Genomic DNA, 25,542 nt, shown 5'->3' with positions numbered 1-25,542 from the left:
AAAGGAGGTAAGAAAAGTAGAAGGGGGAAGGGGAAAGAGAGAGAGCTGAAGAAAGGAAGGAAGGAAAGAGGGAGGGAGGGAGGGAGGAAAGGAAGAGTGAGGCAGGGAGGGAGGGAGGGAAGGAAGAAGGGAGAGGGAGGAAAGGAAGGAAGGAACAAAAGAAAGAATGAAAGAGGGAGGCAGGGAGGGAGGGAAGGAAGGAACGATGAAAGAAAGAAAGGTTTCACTTCACCAAGACCCACAAAAAAGAAACAGAATACAGAAAGAAAAATCCAAAACAAAGACGAGGAATTCCCCATTTCCTTCGCAGCAAATATAAATCTTAATTCCAAAGTCAGCAGAGCTCCTTCCTTGCTTTTCCCCGGGGTTTTTTCTAACCCTCCAAACCCACAAATCCTTCCTGCATTTGCTCCGGTTTTTTTGGGTGAGGGGGGAAGACTTGCAGTTGGTCGTAATTCTGGATCTGCTTTTTCCTCCCGATCAAAGAACCAGCCATCTCTGCTGCTGACCTGAAGGGGAATCAAAAACAAAATTAGAAAGAAGGGGCAAATTCAGAACTTTGACTTACAACCGTTCATTTAGTGACCGTTTGAAGTTTCAATGGCACTGAAAACAGGGATCCTTTTTCACACTTAATGACCGTCGCAGCATCTCCATGGTCATAGAATCAAAATTCAGACATTTGGCAACCAGCTCGTATTTATGACCGTTGCAGGGTCCAGGGATCTCCTCATTGTGACCTTCTGACCGGCAAAGTCAACGGGGAAGCCGGATTCACTTAGCAACCATGTGACTAACTTCACAACGGCAGTGATTCGCTTTACAACGGTGGTGAGAGAGGTCATAAAACGGACCAAGACTCTCTTAACAACTGTCTCGCTTAGCAATGGAAATTTTGGACTCAATTTGTGGCCGTTAAGTTGAGGACAACCTGTATTTGAGGGACATTGGATTGATCAGTTGCCCATGTGGGAGGTATAGGGTGCTCTGTTTGAGCAGGGGGCCGGACTAGATGACCTCAGGGGTCCCTTCCAACTGAATTAATCTGCAAGGTCAAAGTTTTGGTTGTATTCTCTTGCTGAAAATATGATTGGCCCGCACAGTTTCTGAGAAACCACAACACACACACACACATACATACACACAGAGGTCACACTTGACTGGGCAAAAATGCACAATTGGGTTGCTGCACAATTACACACTCCACTGATTTTCAGAAGTGACAGATGAGGAGCCCAGGGAGGCGGGTGGGTGCGGCTCGATCCTTTATGGGAAAATATTTTTACTCCGGTGTGAAGTGGGTGTCTGGCCAGGGCTTGGAGGGAGGGAGGGAGGGAGGGAGGGACTGTCACCGTTGTGGGTCAAACGTGTAGAGGATTTGGGTGGGCTGCAGCTTTGGGGTGACGCTGCCCCCCCAAAATCCGCCTCCTGCTAAAATGTAAGTAGCTAAAATCAGGAGTCTTCTTCAACCCCTCGGTTGGCCTACCTTCACTGGCTGGTGTTGGTCGGGGCTGAAAAGTGCAGCTTGTAGTTGGTCTTCGGGGCGTGCTGAGATTGGGGGTGATTGACAGTAGTCATTCACAGATTTGGCAACTTTAAGACATGTGGACTTCAGTCCGCAGAATGTCCCAGCTAGCACGACTGGACTTCAGCTCCCAGAAGTCTCCAGTCACCATGGTTGGACTTCAGCAATTGATTCCTTAACCCCCCTCTCCTCCTCCTCCTCCTCCTCCTCCTCCTCTTCCTCCTCCTCCTCCTCCTCTTCATCACCCTCCTCCCTTCTAGCACTGGTGATGTTACCTAGTGCCCTAAATTAAAATGGGCTCCATCCAGGACAGAAGTTGAAGGCCAACCGGGGGATTTTGGGCCAGTCCTTCTCTCTCAGCCCAGCCCACCTCACAGGGCTGTTGTTGTGGTGGAAATGGGGGGGGGAGGAAAGAGCATTAGCTGCCTTGAACGATTTATAAAAACCGTGGAGGTGAAACAAGGAAGCCCCCAGAAAAGGCAGGTGATGCCCTGGGACACAGTTTCAAGAGTTTCCAGATTCTGCTCGGTCCTAACCAGGTGCTGCTCCTCCCTGTTGCACTTCCCAGCCCAACCGACACGGAGTTGTGACTTCCCTGTTTTGTGGGGACTTTCCTCCCCCCCCCCCCCGAAGTTCAGGTGACTCAGCCCCTCCTCCTCCTCTCTGGAGTCCTTCGAAGGGCGTTATGGCAATAAGAGGGGGCAAACCGATCACGTTTGGGCCTTGCACAATCGGCGTCCTTTGCACAACTGTTTGGTGCCACACGCGACAATGCCTCCATTGCCAAGGCCGGGCTATGAGGCCCCTTAATCGGGGGAGACTTGATGGCGGGCACATCTGATCTTTGGAAGAGCCACAAATTGAAGTCTACATGAATTGAAGTTGCTAAATTAGAGAAATGTCTGTCTGTCTGTCTATCATCATTCTCTCTCCCTCCCTCTCTCCCTCCCTCTCTCTCACACACACATACACACGCATATCTATCTATCTATCTATCTATCTATCTATCTATCTATCTATCTATCTATCTATCTATCTATCTATCTATCTATCTATCTATCTATCTATCCTTCTATCCATCCATCTATCTATCTATCTATCTATCTATCTATCTATCTATCTATCTATCTATCTATCTATCTATCTATCTATCTATCTATCTATCTATCCTTCTATCTATCTACCTTCTATCTATCTATCTATCTATCTATCTATCTATCTACCTTCTATCTATCTATCTATCTATCTATCTATCTATCTATCTATCTATCTATCTATCTATCTATCTATTTATCTATCCTCTCTCTCTACCTACCTACATACTTCTACTTATCTTTCTCTTTTCTCTCTCTCTTTCTCTCTATTTGTCTGTCTGTCTGTCTCTATCTATCTATCTATTATCTCCTTCCTTCCTTCCTTCCTTCCTTCCTTCCTTCCTTCCTTCCTTCCTTCCTTCCTTCCTTCCTTCCTTCCTTCCTTCCTCTTTCAATTATGATTGTGAGTCCAAGACTACCTGTAATGGATGCCTAGTCTAGTGAAAAGGACTATGGGGGACAGGATAGCAGTCTGCCAGTATTTGAGGGTCTGCCCCACAGAAGAGGAAGGGGCCAACTTATTCTCCAGACCTCCTGAAGGCAGGAAAAGAAACAATGGATGGAAACTAATCAAGGAGAGAAGCAACATGGAATTAAGGAGAAACTTCCTAACAGTGAGAATAATTAAACGGTGGAACCGCTTGCAACCAGAAGCTGTGGGTGCTTCATCCCTGGTGGTCTTCAAGGAAAGACTCGATAGCTCTTTGTCTGGAATGATATCGCTCAAGCAAGGGTTGGATTGGAAGACCTCCAAGGTCCCTTCCAGCCCTAGGATTCTATGTCCTAAAAATCAGACAGCCCTTCATCCGGGATTGCATAGGGCAAGGGTCTCCAAACTTGGTGACTTTAAGGCTTGTGGACTTCAACTCCCAGAATTCCACAGTCAGCATGGCTGCCTGAGGAATTCAGGGAGTTGAAGCTCACAAGTTTTAAACTGGCCAAGGTTGAGGGTCCCAGGTATAGAGCCTCCTGCTGGAGCAGTGGATTGAAGACCCCCAAGGTGGCCTCCAAACCCAAACCCCACGGTTCCTTGTTCTACAAACTTCAGACAGGTGGAGAATTTGGGAGAGGTGTTCAGTCCAAAAACTCCACTGGGCGAAATAGCCCATTTTAAGAGGCAGAGGTGGGCAGAGCAGCAGACGAAAGCATAGGACGGATGCCATCGCCGGAACCACCCTGGTTGTCCCTTGTCGTGTAGGGTGCCAAAAAAGGAAGATCCCATGCCAGGTTGTTTAACGGGGATGAAAGGTCTCCTACTCTGAGGTTACGCCTTGGCAATGATCCCCAGCCTTTGTGAATGGGGGAAACGGCGGTTGATTGTAACCTACACCAACCTCTTTCCATGGGTCTGCCAGGTGCAGAGCCCGTTTCCTTCTCCTCCGGTTTCCCACCTGAACAAAACGGTTCCTGATTGGTCCTCCTTTGTCTCGGCCCCCTTCCCAAGAAGAAGGAGCGTCCCTTCTGCAGGAAGGACCTCGGAGAATTCAATGGGGGGAAAACCCCTGGCCGTCCGCCAGCGGCTGGACAATCTGTGTAGCAGGACATAAAAGGAGGCCTCCTGGTCCTCAGGACCCCATCAGCCGTGGACCTCCATAGCAGAAGAACCAAGGATGGAAGGGTTCTTGTGGAAGGCCCTGCTGCTGGTTGGGGTTCTGTCAGTCTCTGGGCGCCCCCACCTACCCCACAATCCGTTGACTTATGACGAGGCCCTACGTCTCGGAGTGGAGATCTACAATAAGAAAGCCAGGGAAGACTCCCTCTACCGTCTCCTGGAGGACGTTCCTCAGCCTGAATGGGTATGGAGTCCTGGCAGTGGGTGGGGTGGCCTGAGATGGGGATGATGAAGGTGAGGATGATGATGATGAAGAAGAAGCTGAGGAGGAGGAGGATGCTGGGATGATGAAGGTGATGGAGATGAGGATGATGTGGGGATGAAGAAGGTGAAGGTGATGGGGGTGAGGATGAAGGTGATGGTGAAATTGAGGAGGATGAGGAAGATGGGGATGACAAAGGTGATGAGGATGATGAAGATGTGGATGATGAAGATGAAGGGGATGAGGAAGTTGAGGATGATGAAGATGTGGATGATGAAGATGAAGGGGATGGGGATGATGGGGATGATGAAGATGAAGGGGATGGGGATGAGGATGATGGGGATGATGAAGATGAAGGGGATGAGGAAGTTGAGGATGATGAAGATGTGGATGATGAAGATGAAGGGGATGGGGATGAGGATGATGGGGATGATGAAGAGGAAGGGGATGAGGAAGTTGAGGATGATGAAGATGTGGATGATGAAGATGAAGGGGATGGGGATGAGGATGATGGGGATGATGAAGAGGAAGGGGATGAGGAAGTTGAGGATGAGGATGATGGGGATGATGAAGAGGAAGGGGATGGGGATGAGGTTGAAAGTGATGAGGAAGTTGAGGAGGATGAGGAAGATGTGGATGATGAAGGTGAAGATGAAGGTGATGGGGATGAAGAGGATGGGGATGATGAAGTTGAGGAGGATGGGAATGTTGAAGGTGAGGGTGAGGATGATGGTGAGGAGAAGGAAGATGAAATTGAAGATGATGATGAAGGTGAGGATGGTGAGGAGGAGGATGGTGATAATCATGAAGTTTGCGGTGAAGATGATGACAATATGTGTGGTCTACCTTCCCTCAGAAGTCAAAGGCAGCAAACCCAACTTCCCCATCTCCCTTCTTCTCCTGGCCTGAGAAGTAGGGTAGGCAGAGAAAGAGAGAGAGAGAGAGAGAGAGAGAGGAGAGGAGATGCCCCAAGTCCCCCTAGAAGCTCCTGGGTCTGAGATGGTTTCTGTAGCTCCTGGTCCAGCACCTTCCATACTACACCCAAGGAGCTACTCACCTCAAAGAGTGTTCGAGACACAGTAGAGTTTCATGAGCTCCTGGCACCTGGGACATTCTTTGAAAACAATTCTTCCTGCATCCTTCAGGAAAGGACACCCCCCCTGGTAGGTTTTCCCAAGCGAGGCTAAAAGCTGAGATGTCCTAACCCTGAGTTGGGAGGGCTATTTCAGGCCCTGGGTCCCCTCCCTCCTGGCCCATCGCTTTGGGGATCACTTCTGAGACTACAGGGGGGCTAGCTGAAAAAGAGAGACCCACCCACCCTGTCCTCCTAGCATGGAGATCTCCAAAAAAGTCTCCATCTGTGGTCCACCAGGATGATAGGCGTGAAACCCAGAACTTCTAGAACTGGCGTGGAGCCTCCTCTGCAGCCACTTGCAAGTTCAGAAAGGATCCCCCGAAGGATTCCCAGCGGAGAAGGCCTTCAAACTAGCCATTCGGTTTTGCCGTGTCTCGTTCCAGGATCCCTATTCCGAAAGCAACCAAGAGCTGAACTTCACCATCAAGGAGACGGTGTGCCCGGCGGAAGAAGAGTTTTCCATGGAGGAATGCGACTTCAAAGAAAACGGGGTGAGGGATCGATACCCGGGCTGGTCGGGTGATGTAGGGTAGATGGAGACCTCCGTAGGGCCTTCTTGGCAGGGGTGAAACGGGAGCTCCCTCCCCGTTGGGTTGAAGAAAGACCTCTTCAACTTCTTCTCCCTTTGTCTTGAGGGACGTCTTCTTCTCGGTTCTCCAAGCCAACCCGGCTCCATGGATGGGGGAGCAACCCAACACCTGAACCCTTCCATGGTTATTTCCTACTCTCCTAAAGTGCACGTGGAGAGACGGAGGGTCAACCAGCTTAGATTGTCCAAGGCTGCCCTGGAAGCAACCAAGACTGCAAGATTCCTCCTCCCTAGGGAAGCGAATGATGCTCTCTATGGGATCGGTTCTTGATTCTCACCACGCTTTTCTCTCCTCCACAGCTGGTCAGGAAATGCACGGGCTACTATTTCTTGGAGGAGAGGCCCCCAGTGGCTGTTCTCACCTGTGACACCGTGGTGGGAACAGCGAGGGAAGAGGAGAAGGAGGAGGAGAAGGTAAGAAGGAGGTGTGGTGGCTCCCAGGATGGTCTTGAAACCTAAGAAGGAGGGTCGGACCATTTGCCAGGTGGGAGGAGACCCCATCTCAGTTGAGAGATTGGACAGCGATATGTCCGAAATGTTCTAGGGTTTCCTGTGGGTTGGACTAGAAGACCTCCAGGGTCCCCTCCAACGCTGTTATTCAGAGAAGGAGTGGAGAGATTCCTGCTACAGCAGGGGGTTGGGCTAGAAGACCTCCAAGCTCCCTCTAACTCTGTAATTCTGAGGAGGAGGAGGAGGAGGAGGAGCAGGAGGGGAGAAGAGAGGATTTCCTGCTAGAGCAGAGGGTTGGACTAGATGACCTCCAAGGTCCCCTCCAACTCTGTTATTCGGAGGAGGAGGGGGAGGAGGAAAGAGGGTTTCCTGCTGGGAGCAGGGGTGGGGGGTGGTGGACTACATGACCTCGAAGGCCCCCTACAACTCTGTGTCCTACGTCCTTCCTCTCTAGGACCCGTCCAAACGTGTCAAGAGATTCAAGGAGTTTTTCCACAGGATCCGGGATGGCGTTCGAGATTTCTTCCGGAATAACCACTTTGTATTCGGCGTGAATTTCCGCTTCTGAGCCGCGATTCGCAAGGACCGGATCTTCCAATCTCCCATCGATTAAAGAAATCCCCAGCTTTGCTCTCCCCGTTTAGACCCCTGTTTAGGGCGAAGGATCCAGACCAGGATTTCCCAACAAGGGCGCGACTTAGAATCAGTAACCCAGCTTTTTATAAAATGGCAATATAGGCGGTCCTCGATTTACAACGGTTCATTTAGTGACCGTTCAAATTTCCAATGGCACTGAAAAAAGGAACTCGGGACTGTTTTTTCCCCCCCCACACTTACAACCATCACAGCCTCCCTGTGATCAAAATTCAGACGCTTGGCAACTGACTCATACTTATGATGGTCACATAAGGAATCACGTAATCCCCCCTTGGCGATATTCTGACAAGCAAAATCAAAGGGGAAGCCAGATTCGCTTAACGACCGTGTTGATGACTTAACAATTGGAGGGATTTGCTTGACAAATGCAGGAAAGGAAGGGCGTAAAATAGGGCAAAAATTCACTTGAAAAATGTTTCATTTAGTAACAGAAATTTTGTGCTCAATTCTGGTCGTAAGTCGAGGACAACCTGTAAATACCAAATGAGACAGATAAAGTCCCTCCTTTGCAAAATATGAGCCTTTTGGGGAGTAAAATCAGTTTTTCTATCCTGCTTCTACAGATAGTCCTTGAGTTATGACCACAGTTGCGGCCAAAATTTATGTTGCTAAATGAAACGTTTGCTAAACGACTTATGCCCCATTTGATGAATTTTCTGGCCACAGTTGTTAAGCGAATCATTGCATTTGTTAAGCGAGTCACATGGTCATTAAGCGAATCTGGCTTCCCCCATTGACTTTGCTTCTCAGGAGGTCGCAAAAGGGGATCACGTGACCCCAGGGACACCCTGACCGTCGTAAATACGAGTCAGTTGCCAAGAATCTGAGTCGGTTGTAAGTATGAAAAAGGGTCATAAGTCACTTTTCTTTCAGTGCCGTTGTAACTTGGAGCGGTCACTAAATGAACCGTTGCAGCTTGAGGACTATCCGTGTTTTGGAAGCACTCCGGAGTCACCGAAACTGATTTAAAAGGCTGTGTGAATTTTCTGAATAATAAATAAATAAGAAAACTTCTCTTGGCAAGAATCTTGTTTTTCCTTCTTTTCCAACCGCGTCTCGTCCTTCACCCCCAATTCCGTTTCCTTCGTGACGTTTTATCTCAGTTTGACGGTTGAGTTTATTTTGGGCCTTAACTGGGTTGCGAGGAGAATGACAGGTAATCCTGGGTGACAGGTAATTCACCTGACCAATGTCTCGCTTAACAACAGAACTTTGAGGCTCGATTGTGTGCGTAAGTCGAGGACTACTCCTACACGTAGGAGTCAACAAAAGCCACAAAGATCCCATTGCGACAACTCACAGCTTCTTTTGCTTAATGTTATCCCGTGTTTATTATTTTTGTAAGTAACTCAAGGTGGCTAACATGTCTGATACGCCTTCCTCCTCCTCCTCCTATCTTCCCCCACACAACAACCCTGTGAGGTGGGCGGGGCTGAGAAAGGGGTGTGGCCCAGTCACCTGGCTGGCTTGTTTGCCTAAGGCGGGACTAGAACTCACTGCCTCCTGCTGATTGGCCCAAAGTAACCTAGTCAGCCCTCATGTCTAAAGCAAAACTAGAACTCACCGTCTCCTGGTGGGGGGCCCCAAAGTCGCCGGGTTGGCTTTCATTCCTAAGGTGGAACTAGACCTCCCAGCGTCCTGCTGGTGGGCCCAGAGTCACCCAGTTGGCTGTCTTCAAATTTCCAAGTTGGATAAATGCTTTGTGACAACTCTGAGTAGAGAATTTAGGACAATAATTCCGTCTCAAACCTCCAGTGGGCAAAAGGATAAAACAGGCGAGGCCGATGGGAGGGCAGCATGGGTGAGAATTAAATTGAATTAATTAAATTAAATTCAGAATAGAGCCCCTGCTTAGACATCTATCTATCTTATATATCTGTCTTATATCTATCTTATATACACCCCTCATGCATCATCACAAAATCTCCAGAACCGTAAAAGCCTACAAACTTGAAATTTGGCCCAGATGTTCCTCTTGGCTTCTAGGGGCTCACTAAGAAAAGATTTTTCGAAATGACCACCAGAGCATTTGGAGTATTTCCTGTATTATTCTTATTAACACGCTCTGATGCTAAGGATTTCTACTTCCCTTCCCCACCTGAAAAGAAATCACTTTCAAATGCAAAACACAAGCAGAGGAGTTTCAGTTTCCGTTTCAGTTTCAGTTTCACAGCTTTGGTCCAGAACAGTTGAGCTAAGCCACACCCAGGCTCCTTGCTGTCTGCTTGCTCACACAGCAAATACTGCTTCAGTTTCCAAACATCCCTCAACTCTCTCACACATTGACAGGACACTAGCCCGATGAATACCGATGGATGTTGGTAGGCAGAGGCAGAATTCTCCCCCGCCCTTATTTTCCTCCCCAAAAACTAAGCCCGACCACATTGTTTCATAGTGAAGCATGGGTATTGAGCTGGTGAAGTATAAAGATCAGCCCCATAACCCATCGTTGCTGTCGGTTGTCACAGGCACGACAAAAGGGTGCCAAAGATGGCAGATTCTGCTGCAGATTGTTTCAGGAGGAACAACACGCCCTCCTACTCTGAGGTTACACCTTGGCACAGATCCCCGACCCCTCCTGAGCAACACAAACGGAGTTGCTTGTAATTGCGTCGACGCCAATCCCCCTGCGTGGGTCTACCAGGTGCGGGACTTACTTCCTTGTCCTCCTCTTCCTGATTGGCCCTGAACATAGAGGACAGAACGTAGAACATCAGTGTTGGAAGGGACCTTGGAGGTCATCTAGTCCAACCCCCTGCATGAGCAGGAGAGCCTATGCCAGGCAAATGGCTGCCCGGTCTCTTCTTCAAAACTTCCAGTGGTGGACCACCCACGACTTCTGGTGGCAAGCTGTTCCACTGGTTAATCGTCACCAAGATGGGGAGTGGAGGGTGGTGGTGTTTCCATTTATTTATTGTATGTTATTGTAGCCTAGAACTGTGTTGGCTTTTTTGGCAGCCGCAGCACACGGCTGGCTCATATTTAAGTGATTATCCTCTAATTCTGTTCTGGGAGGAGGCAACATAATTTAATTTTGAATGTGGGCCAGTGCGCTCACAATAAAAAATATCAATAAAGCTTATTTTATATCTTACATCAAAAAGTGGCAACTTCAAATCTCAACAAACAAATGGTCTGTCTTACATACTGGCAAAAAATAAATAAATCAGAAAATAAAATACAGGCTGAATAGTCAAGACCTTGTTGATGATCCAAACTCTGTCAGGGATCTTGGAGTACTCATCTCAAATGATCTAAGTGCTAGAGCCCTCTGTAACTCCACAGCCAAAAAGGCATTAACAATTGTTAACCTAATCCTGCATAGCTTTTTCTCCGGTAATATTGCACTACTAACTAGAGTATACAAAACATTTGCTAGACCAATACTTGAATACACCTCATCAGTCTAGAACCTGCACTACATATGAGATATTAATATAGTTGAGAAAGTCCAGAAATATTTCACAAGAAGAGTTCTCCACTCCTCTACTCGCAACAGAATACCTTATGCAACTAGATTTGAAATTTTAGACCTAGACAACCTGGAACTACGCCGCCTTCGGTCCGACCTAAGCGTAATACATAAAATTATCTACTGCAATGTCCTAGCCGTCAATGACTACTTCAGCTTCAACCACAACAACACACAAGCACACAATAGATAGATACAAACTCAAAGTAAACTGCACCAAACTCAATTGCAGGAAATACGACTTCAGCAACAGAGTGGTCAGTGCCTGGAATATACTACATGACTCTGTGGTTTCTTTCCCAAACCCCCAAAATCTTAACCTTAAACTGTCTACTGTTGACCTCACCCCTTTCCTAAGAGCAAGCTTGCATAAGCGCACCAATGTGCCTACCGCTCCTGTCTTAATGTTCCCTTTTATTAGTATCCATTTCATGTATTCATAATCATGTTTATATTTATATCTGTTATCTAATACTTGCTTGACAAAAATAAATAAATAAATAAATAAATAATAATCTTCTCATCTTGTCTTACTTTACTTTACCTTACCTTTCACTACCATACCTGACCTTACCTTATTTCATCAGAATAGAGCTGGAAGGGACCCTGGAGGTCTTCTAGTCCAACCCCCTGTTCATGCAGGAGACCCTACATAATTTGAGACAATTGCATTTAATTGATTGATTGATTGATTGATTAGGTACCCTTAAGTCTTTGCTGACTCTTAGCCAACACCCTGATGGAGTTTCTCCATGGGCTTTTGTTGCCTTTAATACATTTTTATAGACACCCATAACAGCAATGTTGGGCAGCTAACCAAGTTAAACACAATAAAACCAATTAACACCACGACAGTACACACCCTGACAGCCAAGGACAAAAACAGACCCAATAATGCCATAACAACTAAGTCACGGCCTCGTTTTTGTTTAGATTTTTAAAAACTGTCTTCCTTATTTTTACAAGGAACTTAAAGCACCAGGTATATATAATATCCCTTTCTTTTCCTATTTTCCCACAGTCACAGTTTTGTGAGGTAGGCAGATAGAGAGAAATGGCCCGAAGTCATCCAGCCACCTTTCATGCCTAAGGTGAGACTAGAACTCACTGTCTCCTGGTGATTGGCCCAGTTACCCATCTTGTTTTCATGCCTAAGGTGAGACTAGAACTCACTGTCTCCTGGTGATTGGCCCAGTCACCCATCTTGTTTTCATGCCAAAGGTGAGACTAGAACTCACTGTCTCCTGGTGATCGGCCCAGTCACCCATCTTGTTTTCATGCCTAACGTGAGACTAGAACTCACTGTCTCCTGGTGATCGGCCCAGTCACCCATCTTGTTTTCATGCCTAAGGTGAGACTAGAACTCACTGTCTCCTGGTGATGGGCCCAGTCACCCATCTTGTTTTCATGCCTAACGTGAGACTAGAACTCACTGTCTCCTGGTGATCGCCCAGTCACCCATCTTGTTTTCATGCCAAAGGTGAGACTAGAACTCACTTTCTCCTGGTGATCGGCCCAGTCACCCATCTTGTTTTCATGCCTAAGGTGAGACTAGAACTCACTGTCTCCTGGTGATCGGCCCAGTCACCCATCTTGTTTTCATGCCAAAGGTGAGACTAGAACTCACTGTCTCCTGGTGATTGGCCCAGTCATCCATCTTGTTTTCATGCCTAAGGTGAGACTAGAACTCACTGTCTCCTGGGATTGGCCCAGTCACCCATCTTGTTTTCATGCCTAACGTGAGACTAGAACTCACTGTCTCCTGGTGATTGGCCCAGTCATCCATCTTGTTTTCATGCCTAACGTGAGACTAGAACTCACTGTCTCCTGGTGATTGGCCCAGTCATCCATCTTGTTTTCATGCCTAACGTGAGACTAGAACTCACTGTCTCCTGGTGATCGGCCCAGTCACCCATCTTGTTTTCATGCCTAAAGTGAGACTAGAACTCACTGTCTCCTGGTGATTGGCCCAGTCACCCATCTTGTTTTCATGCCAAAGGTGAGACTAGAACTCACTGTCTCCTGGTGATTGGCCCAGTCACCCATCTTGTTTTCATGCCTGAGGTGAGACTAGAACTCACTGTCTCCTGGTGATCGGCCCAGTCATCCATCTTGTTTTCATGCCTAAGGTGAGACTAGAACTCACTGTCTCCTGGTGATTGGCCCAGTCACCCATCTTGTTTTCATGCCTAAGGTGAGACTAGAACTCACTGTCTCCTGGTGATTGGCCCAGTCACCCATCTTGTTTTCATGCCTAAGGTGAGACTAGAACTCACTGTCTCCTGGTGATTGGCCCAGTCACCCATCTTGTTTTCATGCCAAAGGTGAGACTAGAACTCACTGTCTCCTGGTGATTGGCCCAGTCATCCATCTTGTTTTCATGCCTAAGGTGAGACTAGAACTCACTGTCTCCTGGTGATTGGCCCAGTCACCCATCTTGTTTTCATGCCAAAGGTGAGACTAGAACTCACTGTCTCCTGGTGATCGGCCCAGTCACCCATCTTGTTTTCATGCCTAACGTGAGACTAGAACTCACTGTCTCCTGGTGATCGGCCCAGTCACCCATCTTGTTTTCATGCCTAAGGTGAGACTAGAACTCACTGTCTCCTGGTGATTGGCCCAGTCACCCATCTTGTTTTCATGCCAAAGGTGAGACTAGAACTCACTGTCTCCTGGTGATTGGCCCAGTCATCCATCTTGTTTTCATGCCTAAGGTGAGACTAGAACTCACTGTCTCCTGGGATTGGCCCAGTCACCCATCTTGTTTTCATGCCTAACGTGAGACTAGAACTCACTGTCTCCTGGTGATTGGCCCAGTCATCCATCTTGTTTTCATGCCTAAGGTGAGACTAGAACTCACTGTCTCCTGGGATTGGCCCAGTCACCCATCTTGTTTTCATGCCTAAGGTGAGACTAGAACTCACTGTCTCCTGGGATTGGCCCAGTCACCCATCTTGTTTTCATGCCTAACGTGAGACTAGAACGCACTGTCTCCTGGTGATGGGCCCAGTCACCCATCTTGTTTTCATGCCAAAGGTGAGACTAGAACTCACTGTCTCCTGGTGATCGGCCCAGTCACCCATCTTGTTTTCATGCCTAAAGTGAGACTAGAACTCACTGTCTCCTGGTGATGGGCCCAGTCACCCATCTTGTTTTCATGCCTAAGGTGAGACTAGAACTCACTGTCTCCTGGTGATGGGCCCAAAGTCACCCATCTTGTATTCATGCCTAAGGTGAGACTAGAACTCACTGTCTCCTGGTGATCGGCCCAGTCACCCATCTTGTTTTCATGCCTAAGGTGAGACTAGAACTCACTGTCTCCTGGTGATGGGCCCAGTCACCCATCTTTTTTCATGCCTAACGTGACACTAGAACTCACTGTCTCCTGGTGATCGGCCCAGTCACCCAACTTGTTTTCATGCCTAATGTGAGACTAGAACGCACTGTCTCCTGGTGATGGGCCCAGTCACCCATCCTGTTTTCATGCCTAATGTGAGACTAGAACTCACTGTCTCCTGGTGATGGGCCCAGTCACCCATCCTGTTTTCATGCCTAACGTGACACTAGAACTCACTGTCTCCTGGTGATGGGCCCAGTCACCCATCCTGTTTTCATGCCTAATGTGAGACTAGAACTCACTGTCTCCTGGTGATGGGCCCAGTCACCCATCTTGTTTTCATGCCTAACGTGAGACTAGAACTCACTGTCTCCTGGTGATGGGCCCAGTCACCCATCTTGTTTTCATGCCTAAGGTGAGACTAGAACTCACTGTCTCCTGGTGATGGGCCCAGTCACCCATCTTGTTTTCATGCCTAATGTGAGACTAGAACTCACTGTCTCCTGGTGATGGGCCCAGTCACCCATCCTGTTTTCATGCCTAAGGTGAGACTAGAACTCACTGTCTCCTGGTGATCGCCCAGTCACCCATCTTGTTTTCATGCCTAACGTGAGACTAGAACTCACTGTCTCCTGGTGATCGCCCAGTCACCCATCTTGTTTTCATGCCTAACGCGATGAGACTAGAACTCACTGTCTCCTGGTGATGGGCCCAGTCACCCATCCTGTTTTCATGCCTAATGTGAGACTAGAACTCACTGTCTCCTGGTGATGGGCCCAGTCACCCATCTTGTTTTCATGCCTAACGTGAGACTAGAACTCACTGTCTCCCTGGTGATGGGCCCAGTCACCCATCTTGTTTTCATGCCTAAGGTGAGACTAGAACTCACTGTCTCCTGGTGATGGGCCCAGTCACCCATCTTGTTTTCATGCCTAATGTGAGACTAGAACTCACTGTCTCCTGGTGATCGCCCAGTCACCCATCTTGTTTTCATGCCTAACGTGAGACTAGAACTCACTGTCTCCTGGTGATGGGCCCAGTCACCCATCTTGTTTTCATGCCTAAGGTGAGACTAGAACTCACTGTCTCCTGGTGATGGGCCCAGTCACCCATCCTGTTTTCATGCCTAAGGTGAGACTAGAACTCACTGTCTCCTGGTGATGGGCCCAGTCACCCATCCTGTTTTCATGCCTAAGGTGAGACTAGAACTCACTGTCTCCTGGTGATCGCCCAGTCACCCATCTTGTTTTCATGCCTAACGTGAGACTAGAACTCACTGTCTCCTGGTGATCGGCCCAGTCACCCATCTTGTTTTCATGCCTAACGTGAGACTAGAACTCACTGTCTCCTGGTGATGGGCCCAGTCACCCATCCTGTTTTCATGCCTAAGGTGAGACTAGAACTCACTGTCTCCTGGTGATCGCCCAGTCACCCATCTTGTTTTCATGCCTAACGTGAGACTAGAACTCACTGTCTCCTGGTGATCGGCCCAGTCACCCATCTTGTTTTCATGCCTAACGTGAGACTAGAACTCACTGTCTCCTGGTGATGGGCCCAGTCACCCATCCTGTTTTCATGCCTAAGGTGAGACTAGAACTCACTGTCTCCTGGGATTGGCCCAGTCACCCATCTTGTTTTCATGCCTAACGTGAGACTAGAACTCACTGTCTCCTGGTGATTGGCCCAGTCACCCATCTTGTTTTCATGCCTAACGTGAGACTAGAACTCACTGTCTCCTGGTGATGGGCCCAGTCACCCATCTTGTTTTCATGCCTAAGGTGAGACTAGAACTCACTGTCTCCTGGTGATCGCCCAGTCACCCATCTTGTTTTCATGCCTAACGTGAGACTAGAACTCACTGTCTCCTGGTGATCGCCCAGTCACCCATCTTGTTTTCATGCCTAACGTGAGACTAGAACTCACTGTCTCCTGGGATTGGCCCAGTCACCCATCTTGTTTTCATGCCTAACGTGAGACTAGAACTCACTGTCTCCTGGTGATGGGCCCAGTCACCCATCTTGTTTTCATGCCTAAGGTGAGACTAGAACTCACTGTCTCCTGGTGATTGGCCCAGTCACCCATCTTGTTTTCATGCCTAAGGTGAGACTAGAACTCACTGTCTCCTGGTGATTGGCCCAGTCACCCATCTTGTTTTCATGCCTAAGGTGAGACTAGAACTCACTGTCTCCTGGTGATGGGCCCAGTCACCCATCTTGTTTTCATGCCTAAGGTGAGACTAGAACTCACTGTCTCCTGGTGATTGGCCCAGTCACCCATCTTGTTTTCATGCCTAACGTGAGACTAGAACTCACTGTCTCCTGGTGATGGGCCCAGTCACCCATCCTGTTTTCATGCCTAAGGTGAGACTAGAACTCACTGTCTCCTGGTGATTGGCCCAGTCACCCATCTTGTTTTCATGCCAAAGGTGAGACTAGAACTCACTGTCTCCTGGTGATTGGCCCAGTCACCCATCTTGTTTTCATGCCTAACGTGAGACTAGAACTCACTGTCTCCTGGTGATGGGCCCAGTCACCCATCTTGTTTTCATGCCTAACGTGAGACTAGAACTCACTGTCTCCTGGTGATGGGCCCAGTCACCCATCTTGTTTTCATGCCTAACGTGAGACTAGAACTCACTGTCTCCTGGTGATTGGCCCAGTCACCCATCCTGTTTTCATGCCTAAGGTGAGACTAGAACTCACTGTCTCCTGGTGATGGGCCCAGTCACCCATCCTGTTTTCATGCCTAAGGTGAGACTAGAACTCACTGTCTCCTGGTGATGGGCCCAGTCACCCATCTTGTTTTCATGCCAAAGGTGAGACTAGAACTCACTGTCTCCTGGGATTGGCCCAGTCACCCATCTTGTTTTCATGCCTAACGTGAGACTAGAACTCACTGTCTCCCTGGTGATGGGCCCAGTCACCCATCCTGTTTTCATGCCTAAGGTGAGACTAGAACTCACTGTCTCCTGGTGATGGGCCCAGTCACCCATCTTGTTTTTCATGCCTAACGTGAGACTAGAACTCACTGTCTCCTGGTGATGGGCCCAGTCACCCATCTTGTTTTCATGCCAAAGGTGAGACTAGAACTCACTGTCTCCTGGTGATTGGCCCAGTCACCCATCTTGTTTTCATGCCTAAGGTGAGACTAGAACTCACTTTCTCCTGGTGATTGGCCCAGTCACCCATCTTGTTTTCATGCCAAAGGTGAGACTAGAACTCACTTTCTCCTGGTGATTGGCCCAGTCACCCATCTTGTTTTCATGCCAAAGGTGAGACTAGAACTCACTGTCTCCTGGTGATTGGCCCAGTCACCCATCTTGTTTTCATGCCAAAGGTGAGACTAGAACTCACTGTCTCCTGGTGATGGGCCCAGTCACCCATCTTGTTTTCATGCCAAAGGTGAGACTAGAACTCACTGTCTCCTGGTGATTGGCCCAGTCACCCATCTTGTTTTCATGCCAAAGGTGAGACTAGAACTCACTTTCTCCTGGTGATTGGCCCAGTCACCCATCTTGTTTTCATGCCAAAGGTGAGACTAGAACTCACTGTCTCCTGGTGATTGGCCCAGTCACCCATCTTGTTTTCATGCCTAACGTGAGACTAGAACTCACTGTCTCCTGGTGATGGGCCCAGTCACCCATCTTGTTTTCATGCCAAAGGTGAGACTAGAACTCACTGTCTCCTGGTGATTGGCCCAGTCACCCATCTTGTTTTCATGCCAAAGGTGAGACTAGAACTCACTTTCTCCTGGTGATTGGCCCAGTCACCCATCTTGTTTTCATGCCTAACGTGAGACTAGAACTCACTGTCTCCTGGTGATGGGCCCAGTCACCCATCCTGTTTTCATGCCTAAGGTGAGACTAGAACTCACTGTCTCCTGGTGATGGGCCCAGTCACCCATCTTGTTTTCATGCCTAACGTGAGACTAGAACTCACTGTCTCCTGGTGATGGGCCCAGTCACCCATCTTGTTTTCATGCCAAAGGTGAGACTAGAACTCACTGTCTCCTGGTGATTGGCCCAGTCACCCATCTTGTTTTCATGCCTAAGGTGAGACTAGAACTCACTGTCTCCTGGGATTGGCCCAGTCACCCATCTTGTTTTCATGCCTAACGTGAGACTAGAACTCACTGTCTCCTGGTGATGGGCCCAGTCACCCATCTTGTTTTCATGCCTAACGTGAGACTAGAACTCACTGTCTCCTGGTGATGGGCCCAGTCACCCATCTTGTTTTCATGCCAAAGGTGAGACTAGAACTCACTGTCTCCTGGTGATTGGCCCAGTCACCCATCTTGTTTTCATGCCTAACGTGAGACTAGAACTCACTGTCTCCTGGGATTGGCCCAGTCACCCATCTTGTTTTCATGCCTAACGTGAGACTAGAACTCACTGTCTCCTGGTGATGGGCCCAGTCACCCATCTTGTTTTCATGCCTAACGTGAGACTAGAACTCACTGTCTCCTGGTGATGGGCCCAGTCACCCATCTTGTTTTCATGCCAAAGGTGAGACTAGAACTCACTGTCTCCTGGTGATGGGCCCGTCGTAACTCAGAAGGCTTTCATGCCTAAGGCGGGACTAGAACTCACCGTCTCCTGGTTTTTCGGCCTGCACCTCCACCAAAGTGCCTCATTTATATCACTGTTTGGGGGACACAGTTTTTTCTCTGGGCTGCTACTCGACACTTCGCAACCCTAACTCAATGACAGAAGATCCTGCGCAAGATTATTTATGGTCTCCTACTCTGAGGTTACACCTTGGCATCCATCCGCAACCCTCATGAATGAAAAAAAAATGGAGGGGACCGTAATCTACACCAACCACTTTCCGTGGGCCTGCCAGGTGCAGCACCTGTTTCTTTGTCCTCCATCTGAACAAAACTGTTTTTGATTGGCCCTGCTTTGTCTCCGTCTCCACCCCTCGCCAAAGTGTCAAATTGTGCAGGAAGGACCTTAGAAAATTCAGTGTGGGAACCCCCTGGCCATCCACCAGCGAGTGGACAACTTGCATATCGGGGCATAAAAGGAGGCAGCCTGGTTCCCGAGGACCACATCGGTTGTGGCCCTCCTTAGTCGAAGAACCAAGGATGGAAGGGAACGTTTGGAAGGCCTTGCTGGTGATTGGGGCTCTTTCCATCGGCGGGAGCTCCTCCCTTCCACACAAACCGCTGACTTACAACAAGGCCGTGGAGCTTGGAGTGGCCATCTACAATAGCAAAGCAGGGGAAGACTCCCGCTACCGTCTCCTGGAGGCTGTTCCTCAGCCTGAGTGGGTAGGTTCTCCCTCGCTCAGGTCCACCCTGGACTTGATCCCCTCCCGCTTAGAGCCTTTGAAAGGGGAGACCCATCCCTTGTGGGGAGGGGTCTGGAGAAGCAACTGGAAAAGGGAGGCCCGCCCATCGGCTGTAGGCCTCCATGGCAGAAGAACCAAGGATGGGAGGCTGTTTCTGGACGATGTTGACGGGGTGGTTGGGGGCTCTTCCCATCGGTGGGACCTTCTCACTTCCACACAAACCATTGACCCACGACAAGGCTGTGGGCCTTGCGTGGCCACCTACAATAGCAAAGCAGGGGAAGACGGTGTATAGTGGCTTCTGGAGGCCCTTGGTGAGTCTGATTGGGTGGGGACTCCTCCGTTGAGGTCCACCGTGGGCTTGTTTTGTAGAGAAGGTCCATCCCTGATGAGCGGCAGTTCCGAGACCGCCAGTAAGTTAGTGGAAAAAGGGGGGGAATCCATCCATCTTGTTCTCCAAGCATGGAGATCTTGAAGAGCCTTCATCCACGGTCGTTCAGGATGATGGGCATGGAATCCAAAACCTGCATGGACTCTGCTCTGTAGCCACATTCTGGTGGCTCCGCCAAGAGTCATTCAACGTAGTTCCGAAGTAACGTGGGAGGAAGGTCCAGATTAAGCCCCTGCTGGACCGTGTCTTGTTTCAGGATCCCATTTCTGAAAGCAACCAGGTGCTGAACTTCACCATGAAGGAGACGGTGTGTCCGGTGGAAGCCGTATGTTCCTTGGAGGAATGTGACTTCCGAGAAGACGGGGTGAGTGATGGATGCCAACCTGGACTGGCAATGTGTTGAGGGCGTGGGACATCTGTAGGATCTTCTGGGCAGAGATGAAAATGGATTCCATCCTCGCTGGGTTGAAGAAAAAGCATATCTGAGGCGGCCTCCTTCTTGTCTATCTTTGTCTTGGGTGTCTTCTCCGTTCTCCAACTCAATACTTAGGCCCAATGCCGTGGATAGAGAAGGGAGCCCGATCCATGGAGATTGAGGTAGATCTTGCCTAATGAAGGACGTGGTTGAAGCAACCACAGGGGCTGATCCAAGATTTCTCCATGGCAAAGCAGGTGGTGGCATCTGTGGAACGAATTTTGGGAGATGGCTTGATTCTTTCCATGTTTTCTTTCCTCTACACAGGTGGTCAGGCAATGCAGAGGCTACTACTTCTTTGAGGAGAGACCCCCGGTGGTTGTAATCACCTGTGTCACTGTGGCTGGACTGGAGAAGGAGGAGAGAGCAGAGGAGGAGGAGAAGGAAGAAGGGAAGGAAGCAGAGGAGGAGGAGGAGGAGAAGGTAAGAACTCTGTGTGATCCACGGGGCCTCCTGCCATGAGCTCAGAACCTAGAAGGGGGGTTGAACCTTTGGCAAGGCAAAGGAGACCTCGTGTCTCAGCTGAGGTCCTACATTGGCCGCATCTTTTAGACAGGAGATTCCACCTCAGTGGCATCTCCCAAGGTTTGGCTCCTCCTGAACCAGCAACCTGCCCAGGGGGGAAACAATAGGAATTTGTAGCTCAGAACTGAATGGTCAGATCCTTAGTGCTCTCTGAGCTGGGTAGTTTCCTTGCAGACGTTTCATGACCCAACTAGTGAATGTCATCAGTGCTAGAAGGGAGTGGGAATTGAGGAGAGGAGAAGCAGAAGAGGGAAGAGGAGGAGGAGGAGGAGGAGGAGGAGGAGGAGGAGGAGGAGGAGGAGGAGGAGGAGGAGGAGGAGAAGGAGAAGGAGAAGGAGAACGAATTACTATGGTGGAATCCTTAGTGCTCTCTGAGCTGGGTGGTTTCCTTGCAGACGTTTCATGACCCAACTAGTGAATGTCATCAGTGCTAGAAGGGAGTGGGAATTGAGGAGAGGAGAAGCAGAAGAGGGAAGAGGAGGAGGAGGAGGAGGAGGAGGAGGAGGAGGAGGAGGAGGAGGAGGAGGAGGAGGAGGAGGAGGAGGAGGAGGAGGAGGAGGAGGAGGAGGAGAAGGAGAAGGAGAAGGAGAAGGAGAAGGAGAAGGAGAACGCAGCGACTATGGTGGAATCCTTAGTGCTCTCTGAGCTGGGTGGTTTCCTTGCAGACGTTTCATGAGCCAAGTAGGGAATATTATCAGTGCTAGAAGGGAGTGGGTTGGAGGAGGAGGAAGGGGAGGAAGAAGGGGAGGATGAGGAGAGGAAAAAGAAGAAGAGGAGGAGAAGGACAAGAAGAAAAAGGAGAAGGAAGAGAAAGAGAAAGAAGAGGAGGAGGAGGGAGGATAAGGAAAAGGAGGTAAGAAGGTGGTTTGATGGATGTACCCATTTCATGTATTCACAACTATGTATACACTTATACTTATTATCTTGTAAACAATTGGCAAATCAAATAAATAAATAAAATAAATAAATAAATAAAACCTCTCGATCCCAGGTGCTGCAGGGATGGGGTGAATGGCAGGCTTGGCTTGGCAAGACCGCACAAAAGCATTTCCCCCCTTTTCAGTTTCCGAAGCGGAAAGGTTACACTTTTGAGCTAAACTCGCACCCAGCGTCTCCTGGGCCTCAGAAATGGGGAGAACCTCCTTCCTGAAGCCCCCTCCCCTCCCCTGCACGCTATTTTAAAATTTTAAAATCAAAGGCACGTTTGTTAACAGTCGTGATTGGAGAAACGCAGGTTAAACACGGCGCTGCCGACAAGGGTAAGGGGCTGCAGGAAGGAGGTTCTGCCCACTTCTGAGGCACAGGAGGTGATGGGTGCGAGTTTAGCTCAAAAGTTTAACCTTTCAGCTTCGGCTCCAGTCCTGCCAAAGACTTGAAAGCCACCTGGGTGACTTTGGGCCAATCGCCAGAAGGCGGAATTCCCACCTGAGCACAAACGGTGGCTGGTGAGTTTGGGGGAGTCACCAGGAGACGGTGAGTTCTAGTTCTGACTTAGGTATGAAAGCCAGTTGGGTAAATTTGGGCCAATCACCAGGACACAGTGAATTCTAGTCCCACCTAGCACAAAAGGCGGCTGGGGACTTCAGGCTCATCACCAGGAGACTGGGAGTTCTAGTCCCACCTTAGGCATGAAAGGCAGCTGGGTGACTTTGGGCCAATCACCAGGAGACGGGGAGTTCTAGTCCCACCTAGCACAAAAGCCGGCTGGGGACTTCAGGCTCATCATCAGAAGACAGTGAGTTCTAGTCCCGTCTTAGGCACAAAAGCCGCCTGGGTGTTTTTGGGCCAACCACCAGGAGGCGGGGAGTTATAGACTATTTGTAATCCTGTTCACAACCCATTTAGGCCGAAAAGAGTAGAAAAGAAAAAGGAGAAAGAATTTGATTCTAAAATCTAGATATAATATAGCAGAGGAAGCAGAGTTGGGAATAAGGCAAAATAAAATATTGAGCAGGGAAGCCGAAACAGAAAAGGGATGGGACGGCCCACAGGCTACGTGTTGGGGACCAAGCCCTGACCACATACAGCAGAGTTCTCCAAACTTGGCAACTTTAAGACTTGTGGACTACAACTCCCAGAATTCTCCAGCCAACAGGCAAATTATGACAAAGAGTGGGATTAAACTTTCTTAACAACCTGTTCTGGGGGCATGGCCTAATATGTGGGTTTAGCTTGATGGTCAAGTGACTGGCTGGGCGTGGCTTGTATGTAAATATTATAAATATTTATGTAAATATAGAATTTTATATTTAAAAAAAAGAGCAACTTTTACCCAGAACCAGGCAAAGCAGGCAGGCAGATTGAGTTGCTTACAGAATCACAGATTCACTCAGAAATCTACTTTTCTGCAATCTGCCGCCTGAGTCTGCACTGAAAGGAAGGTTCATCTCTGCTTTTAGATTAGCTAGAAAGCAAGAAATCCAACCATTTCCTGCTTTCCAGTTAATTAAAGCTCCCAGCATAGCAGAACAGCTGATGGTCAGGGGGAGAAAAAAGGAAAAATAGTAACTTACCAAATGCAAGCAAGTTGGATGATGCGTATGCCTGGTAAGCAGTGAGTAGACAGGGAAGGGAAGGGAGGGGCCAGCCAGGGGCACAATTTGCTGGTTCTCTGAACTGCGTAGAACCGTAACAACCGGTTCCATAGAACCGGTCCGAACCAGTAGAATCCCACCCCTGACCCTGACGTACATGGTCCTTCTCTTCCTCTCTAGGGTCAGCCCAGGCGGGTCAAGAGATTCAAGAATTTTTTCAAGAAGATCAAGACAGGCATTAAGAAAGTTATCAAGAAAACCAAAGAGGCCTTTGCTTCCCATTTCCGCTGGTAGTAACGGATGAGGATCCAGAAGGGCCCCCATCCCAGAAGAACTTCCGATGGGACGAGATGGGGGTTCTCCCTTTTTTCTCTTCTTAAACCTACGTTGAAGAACTGACCCAATTCGGTCCGGCTGAATGATTAAATCGGAATTTCCTCGGCTTGGTTGTACGTTTTCCCTGCGTTTTTGCAGCGCAATTGATCGACCCACAAAATCGTAACTCTGAGGCGATCTCGGAGAACCCAAACCCAGGAGGTAGTCCTCGACTTACGACCATTCATTTAGTGACCGTTCCAAGTTACGTTGGCCCGAAAAAATGTGATTTATGATCCTTTTTTCACATTTGTGCGTCTCCTGCAGTCATATGTATCGATTGGCTCAACTTACAACGGTCCACTCAAAGTTACAACGCTGTTGAAAAAAAGGACCAGTTTTCACCCTTACAACCGTTGTAGCCTTCCCAAGGTCACGTGATCAAAATTCAGACACTTGGCAGCTGACTCGTATTTATGCCGGTCGTAGTGTCCTGGGGGGGGGGTCACGTGATCCCCCTTTGGTGATTTCCTGACCAGCGAAGTCAATGGGGGAAGCCAGATTCGCTTAACAACCATGTGACTAACTGAACAACCGCAGTGATTCACTTAACAACAGTGGCCAGAAAGGTTGTAAAGTGGGGCAAAGCTGATTTAACAATGATTTGGTTTAGGAAGAGCAACGTTGGGCTCAGTTGAAGTCGTAAGTCGAGGACTACCTGCAATATTCCTCTCTTTTCTTCTTCCCTTTTCTCCTTTTTTCTGCTTAAATGTTTTGCAGAGTGTTTACCCTTTTTTCCCAAGTGACCTCTTGATAAATTAAATAAGAGGAAGACAACTGTTTTAATTTCTTAATCTGTGAATCCAGAACTCCTGAAAATTTCCCAGTTCTTTAAGCAAACACGAGGCCAGGAACAAGGAGGTACTGTCTGTAGCTTCTCACTGTGGTTTTTGGAATCTCCTCTAACCAAATGATTCACTGATTTGTTTTCTGATTACGGTTCCATCAAGCCATTGTTGAATCTTAGCCAACGCCTTGATGGAGTTTCTCCTTCTGTTCGCTTTAATCCTTTAATGCAGCCACCTGTTAATGCAGGCACCTGTTTTGCAACAGGAACTCTGGGCGAGCTTCCAATTTAACACTTTATCAAACTAACAAGGCATACCATTGCAATCATCACAAGGCATACCAAGGACAACAACAGCCACAATAATACAGTAGCACTCAACTCGGGACCTCACTTTTGTACATGTTATTTAACCTGCCTTTATTGTTTTTAGAAATAATACAAGGCAGCAAATATAGCTAATATTTTTTTTCTCTTCCTATTTCCTCCACGACTACATCCTTGGGAGGGAGGTTGAGGATAGCCCAAAAGAGCTTTCAGTTAACTTTCATACCTAAGGTGGAACTAGAACTCACCGTCTCCTGGTGATTGGCCCAAAGTCACCCAGCTGCCTTTCATGCCTAAGGCGGGACTAGAACTCACCGTCTCCTGGTGATTGGCCCAAAGTCACCCAGCTGTCTTTCATGCCTAAGGCGGGACTATAACTCCCAGTCTCCTGGTGATTGGCCCAAAGTCACCCAGCTGCCTTTCATGCCTAAGGCGGGACTATAACTCCCAGTCTCCTGGTGATTGGCCCAAAGTCACCCAGTTGGCTTCCATGTCAAATCGTGACTAGAACTCCCCATCTCCTGGTTTTTAGGCCAGCACCATTCTACCCTAAAGTGGCAAAGACACGTATTTTTCTCTCTCGTGCTACTTAAGACTTCCTCCCTTTTGTAACTTGAAAAACACGACTCCTTTCCAAGGGTCCCCGCGCGGGAGATATGAATTCCTTTATCTGTTGTTTCACGGTTTCCGCGGCCACCCATCGCCGCAAGGAGGGAAATGCGCCAGGATGAAGATCACCCACCATGGCCAACAATCCCCCAGCT

The 25,542-nt window shown here is 48.7% G+C and overlaps 1 protein-coding gene and 1 long non-coding RNA gene across 3 annotated transcripts; one reads left to right on the top strand and one right to left on the bottom strand.

Annotated features, from left to right (window-relative positions):
• Positions 1–109: 109 nt before the first annotated feature.
• On the bottom strand, positions 110–18,750 carry LOC148128741 (uncharacterized). The gene is made up of 3 exons (XR_015746127.1): positions 18,662–18,750; positions 11,311–11,384; positions 110–509 (listed from the first exon to the last, which is right to left on the bottom strand). It is a non-coding gene; the product is annotated as an uncharacterized LOC148128741 (long non-coding RNA).
• LOC113427148 (cathelicidin-related peptide Pt_CRAMP1-like) lies at positions 13,770–23,731 on the top strand. Of its 2 annotated transcripts, none has more exons than XM_087948341.1 (5): positions 13,770–13,837; positions 18,645–19,344; positions 20,012–20,119; positions 20,498–20,653; positions 23,470–23,731. In XM_087948341.1, exons 2-5 carry the CDS (start codon positions 19,159–19,161, stop codon positions 23,581–23,583), a joined length of 564 nt encoding a protein of 187 aa, XP_087804467.1. In that variant the 5' UTR covers positions 13,770–13,837; positions 18,645–19,158; the 3' UTR covers positions 23,584–23,731. The 2 variants fall into 2 exon arrangements, with proteins under 2 accessions (XP_087804467.1, XP_087804466.1); XM_087948340.1 differs by lacking the exon at positions 13,770–13,837 and adding an exon at positions 15,500–15,592.
• The last annotated feature ends 1,811 nt before the right edge of the window (positions 23,732–25,542 follow it).

The sequence above is a fragment of the Notechis scutatus genome, chromosome Z, assembly GCF_049901735.1.
Source record: "Notechis scutatus isolate UNSWTSFEM ecotype Mainland chromosome Z, rNotScu1.2, whole genome shotgun sequence".
Lineage (NCBI taxonomy): Eukaryota > Metazoa > Chordata > Lepidosauria > Squamata > Elapidae > Notechis > Notechis scutatus.
This window is presented reverse-complemented; position numbering and strand designations above follow the sequence as displayed.

Excerpts from the sequence above, each read along its gene's own strand:
- LOC113427148 (XM_087948341.1), top strand. The coding sequence starts at position 19,159 with ATGGAAGGGAACGTTTGGAAGGCCTTGCTGGTGATTGGGGCTCTTTCC. Across the intron at positions 19,345-20,011 it reads CTGTTCCTCAGCCTGAGTGG|GATCCCATTTCTGAAAGCAA; the intron begins GTAGGTTCTCCC and ends GTCTTGTTTCAG. Across the intron at positions 20,120-20,497 it reads GTGACTTCCGAGAAGACGGG|GTGGTCAGGCAATGCAGAGG; the intron begins GTGAGTGATGGA and ends TCCTCTACACAG.